At 41.1% G+C, this 18,011-nt stretch overlaps 1 protein-coding gene across 2 annotated transcripts; it reads left to right on the top strand.

Annotated features, from left to right (window-relative positions):
• Nucleotides 1-6: 6 nt before the first annotated feature.
• Nucleotides 7-8,525, top strand: mvk (mevalonate kinase). Of its 2 annotated transcripts, none has more exons than XM_083978374.1 (10): nt 7-325; nt 944-1,091; nt 1,253-1,397; nt 3,169-3,324; nt 4,393-4,496; nt 4,645-4,690; nt 4,860-4,950; nt 5,441-5,560; nt 5,723-5,876; nt 6,946-8,525. In XM_083978374.1, exons 1-10 carry the CDS (start codon nt 248-250, stop codon nt 7,095-7,097), a joined length of 1,194 nt encoding a protein of 397 aa, XP_083834500.1. In that variant the 5' UTR covers nt 7-247; the 3' UTR covers nt 7,098-8,525. The 2 variants fall into 2 exon arrangements, with proteins under 2 accessions (XP_083834500.1, XP_083834499.1); XM_083978373.1 differs by having other exon boundaries at nt 1,250-1,397.
• The last annotated feature ends 9,486 nt before the right edge of the window (nt 8,526-18,011 follow it).

Genomic DNA, 18,011 nt, shown 5'->3' with positions numbered 1-18,011 from the left:
CGCCGCCTGAAAGGAGCTTGTTGTCAGAGCATCCCCCTGTTTCAGACCGTAGAAGTGCTCCGCTAAGCCCCTCACACTCGCCGGGCGTTCATGAAAAGCGCTGAGCTGTGGGGTCGAGCTGCCGACTGCCCGTTGCTGCTTTAGAGGATTAGCATTGGCTGGAGGTGGCTGAGCTGGCCTGAAACAACAACACTGTCAGTGAGAAGTTAAACCAGCTCCACACACCTTCTGCACTTGGCTACAGAAAATGCAGGCCAATGACTTGTTCGTGTCTGCTCCCGGGAAGGCCATCCTACACGGGGAGCATGCAGTCGTGCATGGAAAGGTAACCTGCTGCAAGGAGAAAGTTGTAAAGCTAACGACGAAGATACCGAGTTCATGAGGTTTTATGGCGACTCCTTACTAACTTACGCCATTCAGCATGTCAACAGAACATTGTATTTTATCATTTGTAGAAGTTTTGCGAGACAGTTTTCCAGACACTATACATAAAAGTTTGTGTATGTGTTAGTTGTACCCATAGACTGTAAAAAGATTGTTGTTGTACCACAGTTTGTCTTGTTCCCAGGGCTTTTTACTACTCGTTCCAGTGGTGCCTGGTTTTAGAGACCCACTCCAATCCTCCTTTTTAGCTATTTAAGCTATTTTAAAGCGTTCTCAGTGGTCTTTAAATTGTGATTATGAAGTTTTTAGCCGAAATCACAAAACCTGTGCCGTTTTCCAGGGCTTTCCTGCCACTGGTTCACAGAAATTTGAGGGCAGAAATACTCAGAAATGCATTTTTGCGCTTCCTTTTCTGCTGATATGTCCTCTAGCATCAGAAAAACATGATTTTAATAGGTGGGGGTCTTGGTAGTAGAGACAAATATAGTTTGAACGTATACCAGGCAAGGGTCAAACTGTGTGTGGTTATTCTTTGACCTCTGCTGTTGCTCCTTCACAGGTGGCTCTTGCTGTCAGTTTGAACCTGAGGACATATTTGCGGTTGGAGGCCACTACTACTGGCAAAGTGTGCATCAACCTCCCAAATATTGACACATTTCTCCACTGGGACCTGTCTGAGCTGAAGAAGCTTATTCCATATTCGTCTGGTAAGGGGTGATGCAGCACTGGCGGCTGTATTTTTTTTTAAGGTTATATAATACATCCCATAGTCCTCCAGCACACACTGAAAAATGTCCATGCCGTTCATACATCTGAATGTGTAAGTGTGTGTTGTTGATTGCTATGCCTTTTAATTGCCTAATAGCAGCTAAGGGCGAGGAGGTGAAACGTCTGGACCCTGAAATTGTGAGGAGACTGCGTGAGTTTACCGGTGTGACAAATGGAAACCTGGATACTTGCAACATGGCCACCTTATCCTTCCTCTACCTCTACCTCTCACTGTTTGGATCAAGGTGAGACCGGACTACTGTTCCTCTAAGTATTTGTTCATTTTGGGTCATTGTATTACAGCTTGTCAGCTCGAGTAACACATTACAAATGATTCGGTACAAAAGGAGAACCAGAGATGAAGCCCACCAAATCCAGTTGAAGTGATGTAGTGCAAGCAGTTTCACTGTGCTCTATCTACAGACAGTGGGAAGCAATAACATTTAAAATTGACATTTCATCCTCCACTTTCAGGAAAAAAAGGTGTTGCAGCTGAATGTCTTTTTTTCACAGTCAATGATTGTGTGTATGTGTGAATGAATTTGGCATGTAAAAAAAGTATAAAATATTTTTCCTGAATATCGTCAGGTGTTGAAGTGTTGTCATCAGGCCTCTGCTCCTCAGGACTGTCCTACTTTGGGAAGTGGAGGAAAAGTCTTCAATGTCAGATATTTGACATTCATTTATTTCATGCTTCTCAGTCTAATGTTGTGACATTTGAAACTCACTTGTCTGATAGTTAAGTCCTGAAGACGTTTAATGCTTCTCTACGATCTTGGAATAAAATAAATTTAGAAAATCAAGAAAAGCATTTGGTCAGGACAGAAGCTTTAGTGTTTTTATCTGCATTTTATGTCCTCTGGAGGATAATCTAACAAGTATGTGTGCATTTCTATTTTTTAAGTTGAACTAAAAACAAGTGTTAGATATAAAATCAGATATCCCTAAACATTAAAAAAAACATGTTCACCATGAAAGTCAGCTGCCTGTTAGACCTGAATTTGCAAGACTGTACATTTGCATATGAACTACAGTTAGTTCAAATTAAATTATGCCACTGTGTTGCTCATGTGTAGCATCGTGTGCATTGTGCAGTGATGTGAACTGTAGTGTGCCACAGTGGAGTTATAATCTTATTACATTTTATACTTGTGCTGTGTGTTTGAAATGAAATTAGACTGTAGTCTTCAGCTCTTGTGTTGTAAACAATAACATGACATGGTCACAAGTATTTGTCATCATCAGCAGGTTTAGTACATTTAATTATACCGTCACCTTTTGGTGTTCTTTCTATCTTCTTACTCTCTGCAGTGCTTTTGAAAAAAACTTTATTTGCAATAATGTGCTCATTTTGGATAAAGATGTGTTTTAAAAAAAGAGAAAAAGTCCATACACTTGGAAATAAAGATATTAAAGAGAAACGGACAGGAAGGCAGGATGTTGGCTTTTTAGCACAAGCAGCTGTGAACAGGGAAGATGCTCAGGAACATTAGAGCTGCAGGTTGTCAAGAGGTTTAATCTGCGCTGACACAGTGCTGGCGTGTCTGAGAGAGGTGATGGGTTCTGACAGTATGGCCACTAATGAGAGTCTGGCACCGGGCCACACTGCAGCCTTTAACAAGTCTGGATGTGTTTTTCCCTTGAGAGAAGAGCTGGACAATTAGTTTAGAGTATTCTCCTGTCTGCCCAAAAGCCGCTTCCCTGACAGACATGCACGGGAGTGACAAGCAAGTTTCTGTTGCATGTAGTAGTGTAGAGATTGTTATACTTAACCTAGTTATGAAACTACCGTAGTAACTGCTCCAGTTAATGTGATCATAAAGGAGAGCATGTGATGCATTATTTATTCATTCACAATTGGTGTTTGTGAGTAATGACTATTATTTTACTCACTATTATTTATTTTGTATATCAAATAACAAATGCCCAGAGGTTGTGGATGTAGCAACAAGTTCCTAAGTCAGTATTTAAGTGTTTTTGCACAAGGGAATGATATTTTTTTTGTGTTATTCTCAGTGAGCTGCCCAGCCTGACTGTGTCTGTGTGGTCAGAGCTGCCAACCGGAGCGGGACTGGGTTCAAGTGCTGCCTACTCAGTGTGTTTAGCTGCAGCTCTGCTCACTGCAAATGGAGCCATCGCCAGTCCTCTCAAGGAGTGGGATCAAACCAGCAGGTAAAAAGACACAAATAAACAAACAAAAAACACATAGGTCTCCAGCTGTGTGTACACAGACTGCTGTATATTAGATAAATATACTATAAAAAATACACTGAACTACAAACTAACGTATTTATTTAGTCACAACAGTTTTCCTTGAATAGAAACAATGGAGAACTACAGGCTTTGGATCCTAATCTTAATTGTACAATTCTGATGTGCAGATATGTATATATACATGGTTATAAATACTATCAGAGGTGTAAAATGCTGCATCTTCAAATGAATGTGTCATGTGCCATTATCATGTAAGGTGTGGATGGCAATTTGTGTATCCAAAATGTCACATTTTAGATAAAATCCTTTCATTGTCCCTGTTTTTGGTTCTTGATAGAAACAGGGGAAATAACTGCAGATGGCAATCTTATATCTAATAACATAAAGGCAAAAATCTTTTTAGAAAGAAACTGCCTTGGAAAAATCAAAAATGCACATTAATGTTCAGATGTTTTGCCAGTGAGATATTGTCCCAGTGCGTTGTGCTGCAAATCCTGTGATCTTATGTAGAATCAGACTGCTTCATCTCGAACATCTGTGTAATCCTTTATTGAACATTCAGCTGTGTGTGTCGCTGAGGGCTGTCACGATATCATATTTCCACTATACAAGTATTGTGGCCTAAAGAATTCATGATAACAGTACAATCATATATCTTTCTATTAATACCTATAGAGAATTTGAAAATAATTCACAGAATAAATAGATCATGCTATCGGTCAGTCTGCAGCCATAACTGTACAAAAGAAAACCGAAGGTACAGTGGCATTTAATGGAGGGTTAAAATACAGTGAGATGTAACAAAAGATCCACAGGGACTAAAACGCCATCACAATATCAAAACTGCATATTTTGTGTATATCGCTTAAATCAATTTCATGATTATTGCAAATACCAGCATATCACAACAAACCTAGTACTGCCCATATAATAGTGTTTGGTTAGAGGATGAGGTTTAAACTAGAGGTCAGGTCAGAGAGTCTGTTTGGCTTTAATGCTCTTCCTCTCATTTTAACATGATTGCAGGTGGTGTCAGGAGGACCTGGAGCTGATCAACAGCTGGGCTTTTCAAGGGGAAATGATTATCCACGGGAATCCTTCAGGAGTAGACAACGCTGTAGGAACATGGGGTGAGGCCTGAAATTATCTGGCTGTTATGGTGTTTTACTTCCCCTTGTCTCTGTGGATACTCAGCACTTTTTAGAGAATTCATCAGAGTATTGTACCACCATCATCTGATGATTATCTGTTTAATGATTTTGATTTCCCTCTATGTAGGGGGCATGCTGAGATTCTTGGCTGGGAAGATAATACCACTGAGCAGGTACTGACACTGATTAACAGTTTTTAATTTTATTGAGTTTAAAACAAGTGAGTTCATACATTAATAGGTTTTTTTTTTTTGCTCACAGAAAACAAATATAGTCTTAGTGAAATGAGTGCCTCTGAATAAAACGGTTGATGAACCCTGTTGATCTCTGCTTTACTTGCAGGGTGCCATTATTAAGAATCCTCCTCACTAACACCAAAGTACCACGTAGCACCAAGGTACTTGTTGCCAGGGTGAAGGACAAAATTAACAAGGTACTAAATGGTTTCTTCCTCCCCCGTGTGTTACTTGTCGACACTGTAATTAATATAATAGTCGGTGCTTTTGCATGGCAGATACTCCAGAGTCTGGCGTTGAGTGCCTTCATAAAATATTGAAATTAAACTCTTAGCCAGCACCCCTGTGTGCTGTTGCCTTGGTGACACCAGCAGGTGTGCAGATTCCTGCCTCCGACGTAGATAGGCCTGCCATGGTGTTGTGGCAGTGTTGTGATCAGGCTGGAGCAGACTGAAAGTCAAAGCTGACATTTTACAGTCTGTATTTGTATAGAGCTTATCCATCATAAACCCTTTCCAATGTTTGGAACACACACACACACACACACACACACACACACACACACACACACACACACACACACACACACACACACGCACCTTTTCTTTGCATATAACCTGCATGTGGAAACCTGCTGTGGTGTTGGAGATGATGATGATTTCTTTTCTTTCCCCAACTCCCCCGCAGTTTCCCTCTATCATGACCCCTGTGCTCGACTCAGTTGATGCCATTTCCTGCACTTGTGAGAAAGTCCTTTCAGAGATGACCTCTGAGCCTATTACAGGAGAGCACTACAATATTCTAGAGGTACCAATATTAATAGACTGTGTAAAGCGCATTGTGCTGTAGATTGTTGAGAGGATAAAAATGTAACTACTTGCTTGTAGTCCAGAGGGCACATACTTATTATATCCACGCTGCAAGTCCCATGTATTAACAACAGGTATAAATATATCATATCACTTACAGGAGCTCATTGACATTAACCAGCACCATCTGAATGTGATGGGGGTTGGACACCCGGCCCTGGACACACTGTGCCAGATCACGCTGAGCAGAGGGCTCCACAGCAAGCTAACAGGTGCAGGTGGAGGAGGCTGTGGCATAACACTTCTGAGACCAGGTACTGTGGGCCAATCATCCTGCTGTTAAATGTCATAACAGTGTTCATTTTAAATGTTCTTACGAAGGGTTAAAGTTAAAGGTTTGTCTAGTTTTTCCCAGAGGAACATACTGTGTCTGCTGTTGTAATTACTTCTCCAGTTTAAATGATGCATATAACTAAAGTGAATCCCTCATTTAGTCAAAGCTATACTTAATCCTCTGAGGAATTTGTCTTATGACGAACTCAGTGTGACGAGAGAAGTTTGACGAGCCAAACTGTCAGAGTCCTGCTGACAACAAATGTTCAATTTTACCACAAACGCTCCCTCACTCCTCCTTTCTTAAGCAATGGTTTGAGTGACAGGAAATGATGAGAAGGCTGCAGGAGAAGGGTCTTTTGGTGTGTGGGTACCACAGTGCAATTGGTTACAAGGAAACTTTGTATCATCCTCCCTTTGACAAAGCAAACAAGCAAAGAACCTGTGAGCTGAGTCTTTGTTTATGCCTGCAGCCTGTAGCATACTGAATTTTAATAAGTCTAAAATCCTTCAAATAGATTTCCAAATGTTTTTTATTTGTTTTCTCAGCAAGTGTTTCCCCTCTGTGTGAATTGCATCTGCTTTCAAATAGATGTTCTACTATCTGTCTTCTGTAATCTTCTCAGAGTCTTTATAATAAGGCTCTTTTTTAAGCAAGTGCTAAGTTAAGTTATTTTATCATTGCATCAAAAGCTGCATTCAAATTTCAACTGGACATGTGGTTAGCACGAGTTTTGCTGTGCAACTGTGTCCTCCCTGCTGAGCAGAGGTTCTGCAGAAGAGTTAATATTCTATTCTAATGGACTTGATGGCTTTGATTGAGTTTCTGAGTTTGTTTTGTGGCTCCAGCGTTTCCCTAATGCAGTCAGAAAACAGACATTACAAGTCCTGACGATCTTATTCTATGTCCTTGAAAGCAGCACTCTAACACATTTAGTCAAAATGACTTGTTTTTCCTCTTAAATGTTTCACAACATCTTTCCTACAGTAATACAGTTTTTCTTTTTGTGTAACTAAATACCAACTTGACATGACTTGTTTATTTTGTAGAAACGGACTCCGCCGTAGTCCAGAGTACAATACAGGACTTGAAAGACCGTGGCTATGACTGCTGGGAAACGAGTATTGGCGGACCAGGTGTCCAGCAGCACTCTGCTTTGTCTGTCAAGACCGAAGTTTTGGAGATTTTAAACCGATACTGACTCTTCTGCTGTGGCTGTGGCCAAACAAGAGGACAGACGGGAGTGTTCTTCTGGTTTTTCGTACCAGAGTTGTGCTGAACTCATGGAGGGGTCCACGGGACGGTTGACACTGAGCAGGGGTGGACAGAGCTGCCCAGACTGATTTATTATAGATTTTCCTGACTGAAAAACTATATCAAAACGACAAACAAACAAAACACCAAACAAAATCTACGAACATTACAAGTCAACTATGTCAGGTGCTTGCTTTAACATGTACTGTGGGCTTCAAACATGTGTTTGTCCACTAGATGGCAGCAAAGTTACACAAGTGCTTTTTTACTAAACCAAAGTTGTATTAAGACTGTCTGCTAAAATTGATTAATATGGGAGTTTAGCACAGGTAGGATTAATTTCTATTTTCATGGGAATATTTGAAGTAATAGGGTCAAGATATTTTAATGTATAAGATTATTGTCAGCCATTAATTATCACTGATGACATGCAGTGTTGTGGGGTAGGAGTGAGAGCAATAATGTAGGATTTATTTTGGCAATAAAAATGGTATTAATAACTATAATTGAGGAAAAGTTTGACACAATTTTTGAAGGGGTCAAGGGCATCAACAAAACACAATGACAATTATTCAGTTATTTAGTCTCCACAGTACTTCAAAGAGATTTAAGAAAGTAAGCGTGCTTTAATATTTCTATTCTCAAGAACAGTGTTGGTGAGAATGTCTCTCAAGACCAGGAAATGATAATGTCATGAATATATTCAGAGAATCATTCACATGTAATGTCAGACTTCACTGTAATGAATTATCCAGAATTATCAAGACCGCTTCAAACCTAACTTAAGCACACAACTGTATAATTCTGCATTGCTCCTCAATTTTGCTCTACACTTTACATGTAGATATGTTGAAATGTAAATGAATGCGAAAACCTATTTGACTATTTTTAATACCTGTAATCATTTGGTAAAACTTTCTTCTTATTTCAGCTGTGTGTGTGTTGTTTAAGATTAACTGGCTGATTTGTTGTGCTAGTAGAGGATGGGGAGAGGGGGACAGCAGGAGTGTGTGGCCTCTCTGGAGCCTCTGGATTAGCGCCACTATAATGTGAATCAACAACAACCAGCGTCCTTCAGTGAGTCACACATTTGTGCTGACACATATGCACACACACACATACACACACACTAGCTTTCCCAAATTCTTCTCCACCTAATCGCTCATCCTCCTAAGCATTACAAAATATTCTGCAAATGCCGCAGATACAGAAGACGGATCCGTTTAGAATATCCCTGATTTGGGGAAAAGGTCATTGTGGGATTCAGTGGAGTTTGAATATCCATTTCATTTTCTATTTTTTAAATGTCATGAAGATTGAGTAGTACAAATCTGGCAGTGTACGTGAATAAATGACATTCGTCACCCTCCCTCCTTTTCCGCCTGGCGCCCCCTCTGTCCTCTTGAATTGTGTCATCTTTATGTCAGGGCAGCCCCCCGTCAGCGCGCTGCACAGTTGCCCCTAACCCCTGCTGGAATTTAATTACCACTGCGCTTTTCAATTGAAATGGCATTGACGAAGGGGGACAAGAGGGAGACAACAGAGCCTGTTTCATTTGAAGCCCCTCTCTTTCTTTTTCTGTCTTATTCTCTCTCACTCCTTTTACCCCTGCAAGGCACAGATGGTATTTTTTTTTATCAGTGTCAGCGCCTGCTTCTTTCTGCTCTGATGAATAGAATGTAAGGAGGCCCTGAGATTATTTCAGATAACAGAGGGAGTGAGGAAAGGGGGTCAAGGATAGAGGGAGAATGTCAGACTGGGAGAGATACAGTGAAAACTGTGTGCTGTCCCAGGAGTGAGGAGGGAGATGAACAAATCATTTAACATGTAACATTTAGGGAGTTTTGTCTGCGTGGATCAATGTGGGCGAATCAAGGATGTATAATTCATTTTGTCCAAGCAGGAGGAAGGAAATGTTAAATGTGAATTTGCTGAGTGGTCACGCTCACTGTGGCACAGTCCCTCTGCTCCGTCAGTCGACTCTTGAAATGCTTGTCAGGAGCCATTATGTTTGAATACAGAATTAGACTTGACTGACAAGATATCATGTTGCTCGTGGCCACTGGTTTTGCTAACAGGGATTCAGTGCGTGTGCGACTTCCTACAGTGAGCATTTTGATTTACATAAATAGGATCTCTGGATCACAGTATGTCGTTGGTTGTTATTATGGAAAATTACTTGTGTGTTGATTGTATTTTATGTCATGATATCTGTGTCAAAGGAGGACGTGGAATTGGCCACAGCAGGGAAGATCAGTGCTACCGTCCTCTCCCCAGCATTCATACAGACACACTGACAGAGGCACCATCAACATCATGAGCTTCTCTCCGTCATGATGGGCTGTATGATCCTCCTGGGGGTGTTTGCCCTTTCGATAAGTGGGGGGTGGTGGCTGGTGTTAGTAGCAGGGGTCCGACTGAGCCGGCAGGGTACAAGGGTGCTGTCAAAGAACTCAGTGGATTTAGTTTTAGGGAGAGATTGTATTGTTCTGTCAGTCCCTGCACCTAATGGCCCATTTACTCGTCAAGCAAACATTAAATTCATAAGCGATAAAATGCACCATTGCGTCATCCAGTAAGTGTAACCTGCCACAACCGGACTCACTTAGTGGCTGATAGTGATTATTATTAGCTTATGTTTGCAAACCTTCAAGAAATATTCCTGACATCATTGAGTCAGTGTGCTGACTTTTCACAACTTGTGCTATGCTGCTACAGATCTGGCAGTTGTAGTTAGTGGCCACAGTATCTGCTTTACAGCCAAAGCTATAGTGAAATGAGCTAGTAGTGTCTACTATGTCTACCAGTTTTAAATAAATATGTTCTTTGTTTTGCTGGAATAATAACTTTATCCAGGGAAATATCTGCTTTTTAGCATATGCTAACTTGCTCATAGTGACAATGCTAACACAAGTAGCCTGGTAACAATGCACCACAGCCTACTTTTTTTTTCTTTTCCAAATTTAGTACCCTAAAAGTCAAAGCACTCTTAAGTTTTCATCTTGAGGGAGCCATGGATGTTTGGACCAGATTTCATGTCAATCCGTTCGTTGACTCAAAACTACAGATTTCAACCTCACAGTGGTGCTACAGGAGAACTTGCAGGTTACAGCCTCTGGAAACCATGAATGTCTATGCTGAGAATTGTCTCAGTTTAGATTAAAGGGTGACTGTCGGACTGGCTCATATTACAGCCAAAAGAAGAAAAGCCCGACAAATACTAGAGGGACGGCTCAAAAAACAAATTATTTTGTGTGGGAGATTTTTTCTCCTCCTTTCCCATCCTGCTTATCATCTCTGACCCTCCAGATTTATTTTGTATCCTCTTGTGGTGCTTACGACCCCCTCTTAACTCCTACCCTTAGACAAAATATTTCAAATGAGGTTTCCACCTGGAGGATCTGTTTGGTCTAGAACTGGGATTCTTTCGTGTTTATAAAATGGGCCCACAGCATGTAGCCCTGCTTGAGCTGTGTTAGTGTAAACATCTGAAACACATGACACAGAGCGACTCCCATCCCCGTCCCATTTTCCATGGAATTGTATCATGTCATTGTATTGATCCTGTAATTGATCTTGTGAAGTTGAGGGCACCTGCAAGATTTCTGTCATCCCTCAGTGCCACGAGCGATCTTGTTTAATTGCAGGCTAAGGTGCTGTTTTTTCTTGTTGCCTTTGAAGAGCCTCATTGATTTTTATACCACCCTTCATCCTTGCTGTGCTCCGTTTTAAGAACAAATCCCTTGTGTCGAAGTTGCCCAGAATGTAAAAGTATGAAATCTGTCAGCGCTTTTCACAAGGCTTCCAGGTGCAACCAAGGCATGTTAACAGTGACGTTTAAAAAGTCAGGCTTCATTCAGAAAAGGGGGGAAGAGGCCCTGTGCTATGTTCTGCAAGTCTCTGTCTCATATGGTACCAGTTAAATGTGAGGTGGTGTTATTACACCCTGGGAGGCCAGTTTATTATCTTGCTCTGCCTCTTTTGATTGTTTTTGTTAAAATGCACTGACCTTGAGAGATAAAAGGTGTGTCCAGTATTTTAGGACAATTCAGAGGTTTGTCAGTATATTGTTCTATGTTTCTATAGCCGCGAGAAGATGTGTTAAATCAGTCTTTTTGTTTATGATGTGTATGCATTCATGACATTCACGGTAAAAGAATCACATTATCCCTCGGTAATATATTGCATGAAATAATCTGAATCCAATAATCCAAACAGGAATGGTAATTCTTTTTGTCAGGCTTTAAACTGCAGTTTAGAAACTGGCATAAAAATATATTCAGTACATTAGGTCTATATAGAACAAAAATATCCTAAATGAAATTTGATTTGCATTAATATGAGAAGCAGCTTATCTAACATTCATACTTTGAACTTGCTTTGAATTAGAAATAGGTTCTCATCATTTCCCTGGGATTGCAGCCAATTTATTGGATTCCGTTTTTTTTTTTCTTTTTTTCATCAGAGGCTCGGGGAGGAGGATGATCTCCAAATGTTATCAAATGACACTGTGTGATTGATGGACCATTAAAATGTCAGCCAGATGTACTTAAAACCACAGCTTTTAGGTTGATAAATCATGGCACAAATGGATACATAAAGCTGTTAGAAACAAATATTCCCATCTAGAGCTATTTGCAGTCAGGATGTTCTATCTGCTTGTCTGTCTGTCTCTCTGTATGTTTATTCCTTCACACACACACACACACACACACACACACACACACACACACACACACACACACACCCTCTTCCAGTATGTCTCTCGACCACTGCAGTCATGTAATTACAGCGGGACAGGTAGGAGTGTTCATATTTCATCTGCTGCATTCACGATAACATCTAATAATCTGAAAGCGTTGCAAAATTGGTATCTCGTTGCTCATGCATTATGAATGAGTCACTGATTGCTTTTTTGCATAGATTAGCAATCATTTCACAGAAATCTTTCATATAAAAATGTGCCAGGAGGGTTCTATCTCTTTTTCTGAAGAGTTGAGGTGACACATCCTGCCGCTATTTAAGATAAGACAGATCAGGTGATATCACTTCTCTCCCTTGCCCCTCTGCCCCCTCTGCTGCTGATTTTATTTCCCTATGTATATCATCATGGGAGGGGGATAAGTGTAATTTTTGCAACTGATTGCTCACTTAGTGAATATATTCAGCATTTGCAGTGTTATTGTGTTTGGAGCCAAGTGGCTAAGTACCACTGAGAGGCAGCAAAGTAAACATTTGCAGACTCCAGAAGTGCACCGAGAAAAGCAAATCTTCAAACCTCTGAGATTGTGCGTCCTACATATGGATTTCAGTGACCTCTGCTTGTCCTGACTTGTAGCCTCAGATTGGCATAACACATGAGGGGCTCGTATGGTCTAGTGGTTAGGAAAATAGGCTGGTGGCCAGTCGCAGTGCAAAGTCCCAGGTGAGGTTTACATACCACTTTAGTTTCCTGTCAGGCAAATAACCTGTTTCACAATGATCCACATCATCCAGTGAAATGTCAAGTCAAATGCATTTCACAGAGAGTTTTATAAACAGTGTGAGTAGTGCAACTGTCATTGTTTTAATGTTGCTGAGAGCAGCATGTAGACTCAACATGAAAGGGGACTGGTTTGAAAACTTAAAAGTTCTCATACATAAAAGCTGCGTTAGAAGTTTTAATTAAAGCTTTTGTCGGATGCTTTGATGTGCGTGGACTCGGATGTTGGCTCAACCGTCGTAGTTATTGAACAACGCAGGAGAAGTGTGAGTGTGGATGAGGTGTGTGCATGTCTGGATGCCTGCGCTCTGTCTCCCATTGTAACCCTTGGCCTTTGCCCCCTCCCCCAGATGGACAGACTCTCAACCAGGGCCCTGTGGAGGTTGCTGCCCTCTGCCTGACAGCCTGTCACTGTGCTATGGTGGTGATTTTTTTCTGCAGGAGATGGTGTCTGATTGGGAGCAGTGTGTGAATAGCCCTGTCACACTCGATAAGCCAGCAAGACGACCTGTGACGAGGACATATGGCATGTTTGACAGGGAGAGAGGGTGCGAACCGCACTGAATGATAAAATGGTGTTTTTCCCCCTTCGGCAATGTCATGCTTTCAGGCAAGCGTGTGGACCATCGCTCACTCAAGCGGCTGACTCCGGCCTCCTTGTGACATCTCCTTCAAGGTCCTGGGTTTCTCTGCCTCGCGCCTGGCCAATTCTGACACTGCGAGCCTATGCTGCTCACAGCTGCTCCGCGAGCTTGTCGATGTGGAGAACATAATTGGATATCAGTTTAGTTTAGCGATACATACTGGGAAATTCATCTTAAAAGCCTGTTTGTCAGAGCCCCTCTTAAAGCTCTCTGGCACCGCAGCCCTTCATCCTGTCTCTTCTCTGCCTGTCACACGCCTCACACTGTTGATTAATACACACACAGTCTCATCAGACGACTAATTGATGGGTTCAGCCTCCTCAGGACGCTGATTTATTTAAAGGGCCATGAGCGCGGAAGAAATGATAAGAAAGGAGAAAGGAAGAAGGAGACAAACAGGCTCCGATTTAAGTGCGTCAGGGAAATTATTGAGTTGAACTGCACGCCCCTCATCCTCACTGTCAGCTGGGTCTTGACTTCTAGTGTTGCAGCCTCAGCTCCTATCCTGTCAAGTGTCACATTGTCTGTGTTTGTGGCCGTGACAGACAGCCCAGGTGTCACACTCAGGCTTCAGTGCACCATCAGGCACCTCTGCTCTGGTCCCTAGTGGCTTACAGTCAGAGAGACGGCACAGTCCAATAACCCAGCATATCTCGCTCCCCGGGGAATCCCCTGTAGAGTTTACTCTCTGTCCATTGGGCCAGAACTTAGAAACTCTGCCAACAGTCACATGATGCCACTTTCTCTCTGAATGCTTATAATAACACCCCAACTGCTACAGTGACACTTCTCCCACTATTGTGACTGTTTCTGTGGCTTCTGTCTGAGAAATAAAGAAGGAGGACATGTTTCTAAATTGAGTGATGGCTGATCCTGCTGAGGGAGGTCAAAAGGTTTCAGCATAAGAGAATGAAAGTTCATTAGGTCGGATGAGCACTGACACTGTGCTGTTTAGACCCCCGTAGGTAAAGCCGATGATTAACAGGTTAAAGCTGATCAACGCTTTTCCGGTAACAGTGGCTTAAGTTATGTCTCTAAGCTCAATGTTGTGGCTTTACAGCCTGCGATCTTACCGTTTTGTTTGTTATCACTCTTTTAGCTTTTCTCTCATCCTCATGACGTAGCAGTTTTTCTTGAAAAGAGAAAAAAAGGACTTACGACTACCTGACCAGCAGCAGCAGACAGACACATTTAGTTGGTGAAGCAGCTAAAGAGACAGATTCTTCCTAGAGGAGGTTGAGAAGACCAAAGGCAGAGCTTAGATGAGACAAAGCTGTCAAAAACCTCAGTTAGTGCATGTTCAGTCTTTAGACTGCATGTTAAAGCTGATTCCAAAACACCAGTTGGAGTGTAATTTTAAAAGAAAAGCAAGTTTTAAAACCCCAAAAATCTATTTGTCCAAATGATTAGTTGAATGTAGGTTTGCACTAAAAAATAACAAAATAAGTCAGTGACATTTTCTTCTAGTCTCATATAAGTAATAAGTAATAGGTGATAAAGTAAAAAAAAAAATCCCTGTTAAATACAGAGTTTAAGTGCTGGTTTACCTACGTTTCAGCATTTTCCTCTACTTTATTCTTCAACTCCACATTTCAAAGGGAAATGTACTTCTTTTTTACTTTTTTTTTATTGTTACAGTCTCCTGTTACAGGTAAAGTCACTATTTTCTTTGCAAATAAACATTCTGGATAAATCACAACAACATAATTTCATAAGATATGACCCATTGTTAAAACCCAGCTGCCCATAAATTAGTAAAATTGTTTCCCCCTCAATTAAAATGCTTCTTACAGTAGTAACATAATTATGTTGTGATTGTACACTGCCTCCAACACAGTCAATGATACACTACTGTGAATTAGGCAACATTTAAAGTATTGTTTTCGGGATCCTTTCTTTTATTTTTTAACTTTGAAAAAGAATCATGAGACTAATGATGCTTCTTTGCTCTAAATCAGTTTGATTATTTAACATCTTACAGTTTATTATTCATATTTCTATAATAATTTCTGACCATATAACCCAGCCTTAATGATGCCCAATTGGAAAGAATAGAGGATTATAACAGCTTAATTTGGGTTTATGACGTTTTGATATTTTAATGATTTGTTATTTTTGTTTGATCTTATTAAATTCAGTTGGCATTTTCCTTTAAGTCTGGCTTCCTGTTTGTGTTTACATAAGTTTAGAGCATGATGATTCAGTGACAGTCTGGCCTTCAGGTCTTGCATATCCATAAATTGTGTTGACATTTTCCCATTTCTCTGAACTGTCCATGCTTGTGTGAGCATTTTGTGACAGCTGCTGTTCCACTGGACACCGTCTCAAGCTGAGCAGAGATAGGCCAGGACCTTCACTCACTGACCCCGCATAAGATTTTTTTTCCTCTGGATTCCATCAATAAAGCTTGAGTGGCAGGCTACCCTCTCATTCAAACGCTCTGTCGAATGCTAAAGCGGCCTCGGCCTTGCAGTGAGAGATGACCTCTGTTTTGTGATCGTCCAGCTGCAGTGCCATGAGGAGGCGAGGAGAGGTCTTTATCATCCACGCCAAATTAGTGGTGGGCCTTCTCCTAGTGTGCTGATTGTTTGTTAATCAGCTGTTAGGGTCCTTTTGTTGGCAACAAAACTTTTGTCAAGTAGCCATTTTAAGGATTTTGTCATTTTTATTCCATGCATTTCCCATGAAGATTATAGGGATAGCTGGTACTCCAACAATATTCATAAATATGCATTGGGTTTTGTTTAACACTAGAAACAGAGAAGTGACCATTCTGCATGATTACAGAGACATACAGGGCGATAATATTCTGGTGGAAGCAATTTGACTGTTGTGGAAGAAAAACACCTTTTGGTGCAGAAAAAAACAGGAATGCAACTGTTTATCAGTGTGGAGGATGCCTATAAGATTGTGTACTTGGATTATAGTGTATGGATTAAATGTGATTAAAAAATGTTAATTAAATGGATGCAGTTAACACAAAATCTGATTTCGGATGATTTCATACTGATGTTGTCCGGGAAGCATGGAATCATTTATGATTAAATCAAATATCCTGTAACACACAGTACAATGTAAACATCAAATATTAAATAAATTACCATCTTTTTGTAATTAAAAAAAAAAGAAATTATTATTTCTCTAGTACTGGCGGCTGTATCAGAAATAAAAGAGCAAAATAGGAAAGTCAGCTCCTGTATACGATATCAGACATGGATTATTTTAACCTGATGTACATGCATGCTCCTCGGATTCATCCATGTACATCATGACATTCATAAGCTGCTGATAAAGCTTTTTTTATTTACACCTCCAATACTAGAGAAATGTTTTAATGGACTGCACTGAGATGTCATGTTTTGTTTCACTGCTTTGCGTTTTTGCAGTTAAACATTCATGTTCTATTTTGAGGAAGTGATAATCAATTCAAATCACTTTAATCATTCGAGAGATTAGTGATTTCTTTAAGCAGAAAATGATTCAACACTTGCTGAATTCATTTTAAAGTCTCATGTCTTAACCAATCACATATTACATACATAACAGAAATCCAATGATTACCTCACCCTGCCTGGATTGCTTTTCATGTACTTGTGATCTTTTCCATTAGTTATGAAGTGAAACGACACAGAGGATGAACACCAAACTATTTAGTCCTCATCTGTAGTCATGAGGGCATCAGCACTGATGAGCGTGGTCAGGGTCATAGCACTTAACTCTCTAAAGGAGGACCAGTGCTTGTAATCACATAATATGTATGATCTCTCATTCAAGTGGAGCTGGTGTTTGGCAAATGCAAATGGATTTCATGACTGTGTAGCTGTGAGAGTTTTGCCCTCTGCGTGCTTGGCGGGATGTACAGTAGCCTATATATCCGTTGTAGAAGGCATGCAGCCTGCAATGCTTATAGGTTTGAAGAATGATTGACAAAATATTGACTGATTTGGCTATAGCATGTGGACCGGCATTCTGCAGTACATGTTCAATTTGCTTTTCACTCTGCAGTCCAGAAATTGAACCCGAGGGGATCGTGCATGCAGGAGCTGCAGCTCTTTTCTCTGCTGTCTCTTCCCCTTCTGTAATTAAAAAACAACATTTTGTGTTAGATTACAGGGAGACCCATCATGCCATTGAACTGGCCTGCCTGATTAATAAAAGGCAGCTAATTTCGGTGGAGGAAGGCAGCGCTCCAAAATGGCTCCTAATTACAGATTAGGAGTGTGAAAGGCTCCTGCCGCTCCGGCCTCAATCCTCCACCCAACTCTCAACCCCTCCCGAGCCGAGGGTGCATGTGCTGGCCCACCAGCGCATTAACGCCGCTCCCAGGAGTGGCTAATTCCAGCCAGCCCGTCGGCACAATCAGTGGCAGATGTCAGGAATCGAAGATGATGAATTATGAATATCCCGGAGATGTGGATGGGATACCAGCGTTAGGGGGAAAAAAGATTCCTTTTTTTTCTGTGCCATTTTGGGCAGCCAAATAAGCAGACAGATTCAGGAGGAGTGTGAAGCAGTTGGAGTGATTGATTTCTATTCGTCATTATAAATAGAGTCCGACTGAAATTGGATGTTTTAGTGAAGTCGTCAAGGACTTTATGAGTTGGAGGGGCTGTCTGGCAGTGTAGGGACTGTGCCTGACTGTGATAGCAGTAATGACTTCCTCTTCTCCCTCCCCTGAGTGGTCAACTCAAGGGCTCAGGCAGCTGGGAATGATGTCCCAGAGAGAGCAACATGA

The sequence above is a fragment of the Trachurus trachurus genome (genome assembly GCF_905171665.1).
Source record: "Trachurus trachurus genome assembly, chromosome: 9".
Classification (NCBI taxonomy): domain Eukaryota; kingdom Metazoa; phylum Chordata; class Actinopteri; order Carangiformes; family Carangidae; genus Trachurus; species Trachurus trachurus.
This window is presented reverse-complemented; position numbering and strand designations above follow the sequence as displayed.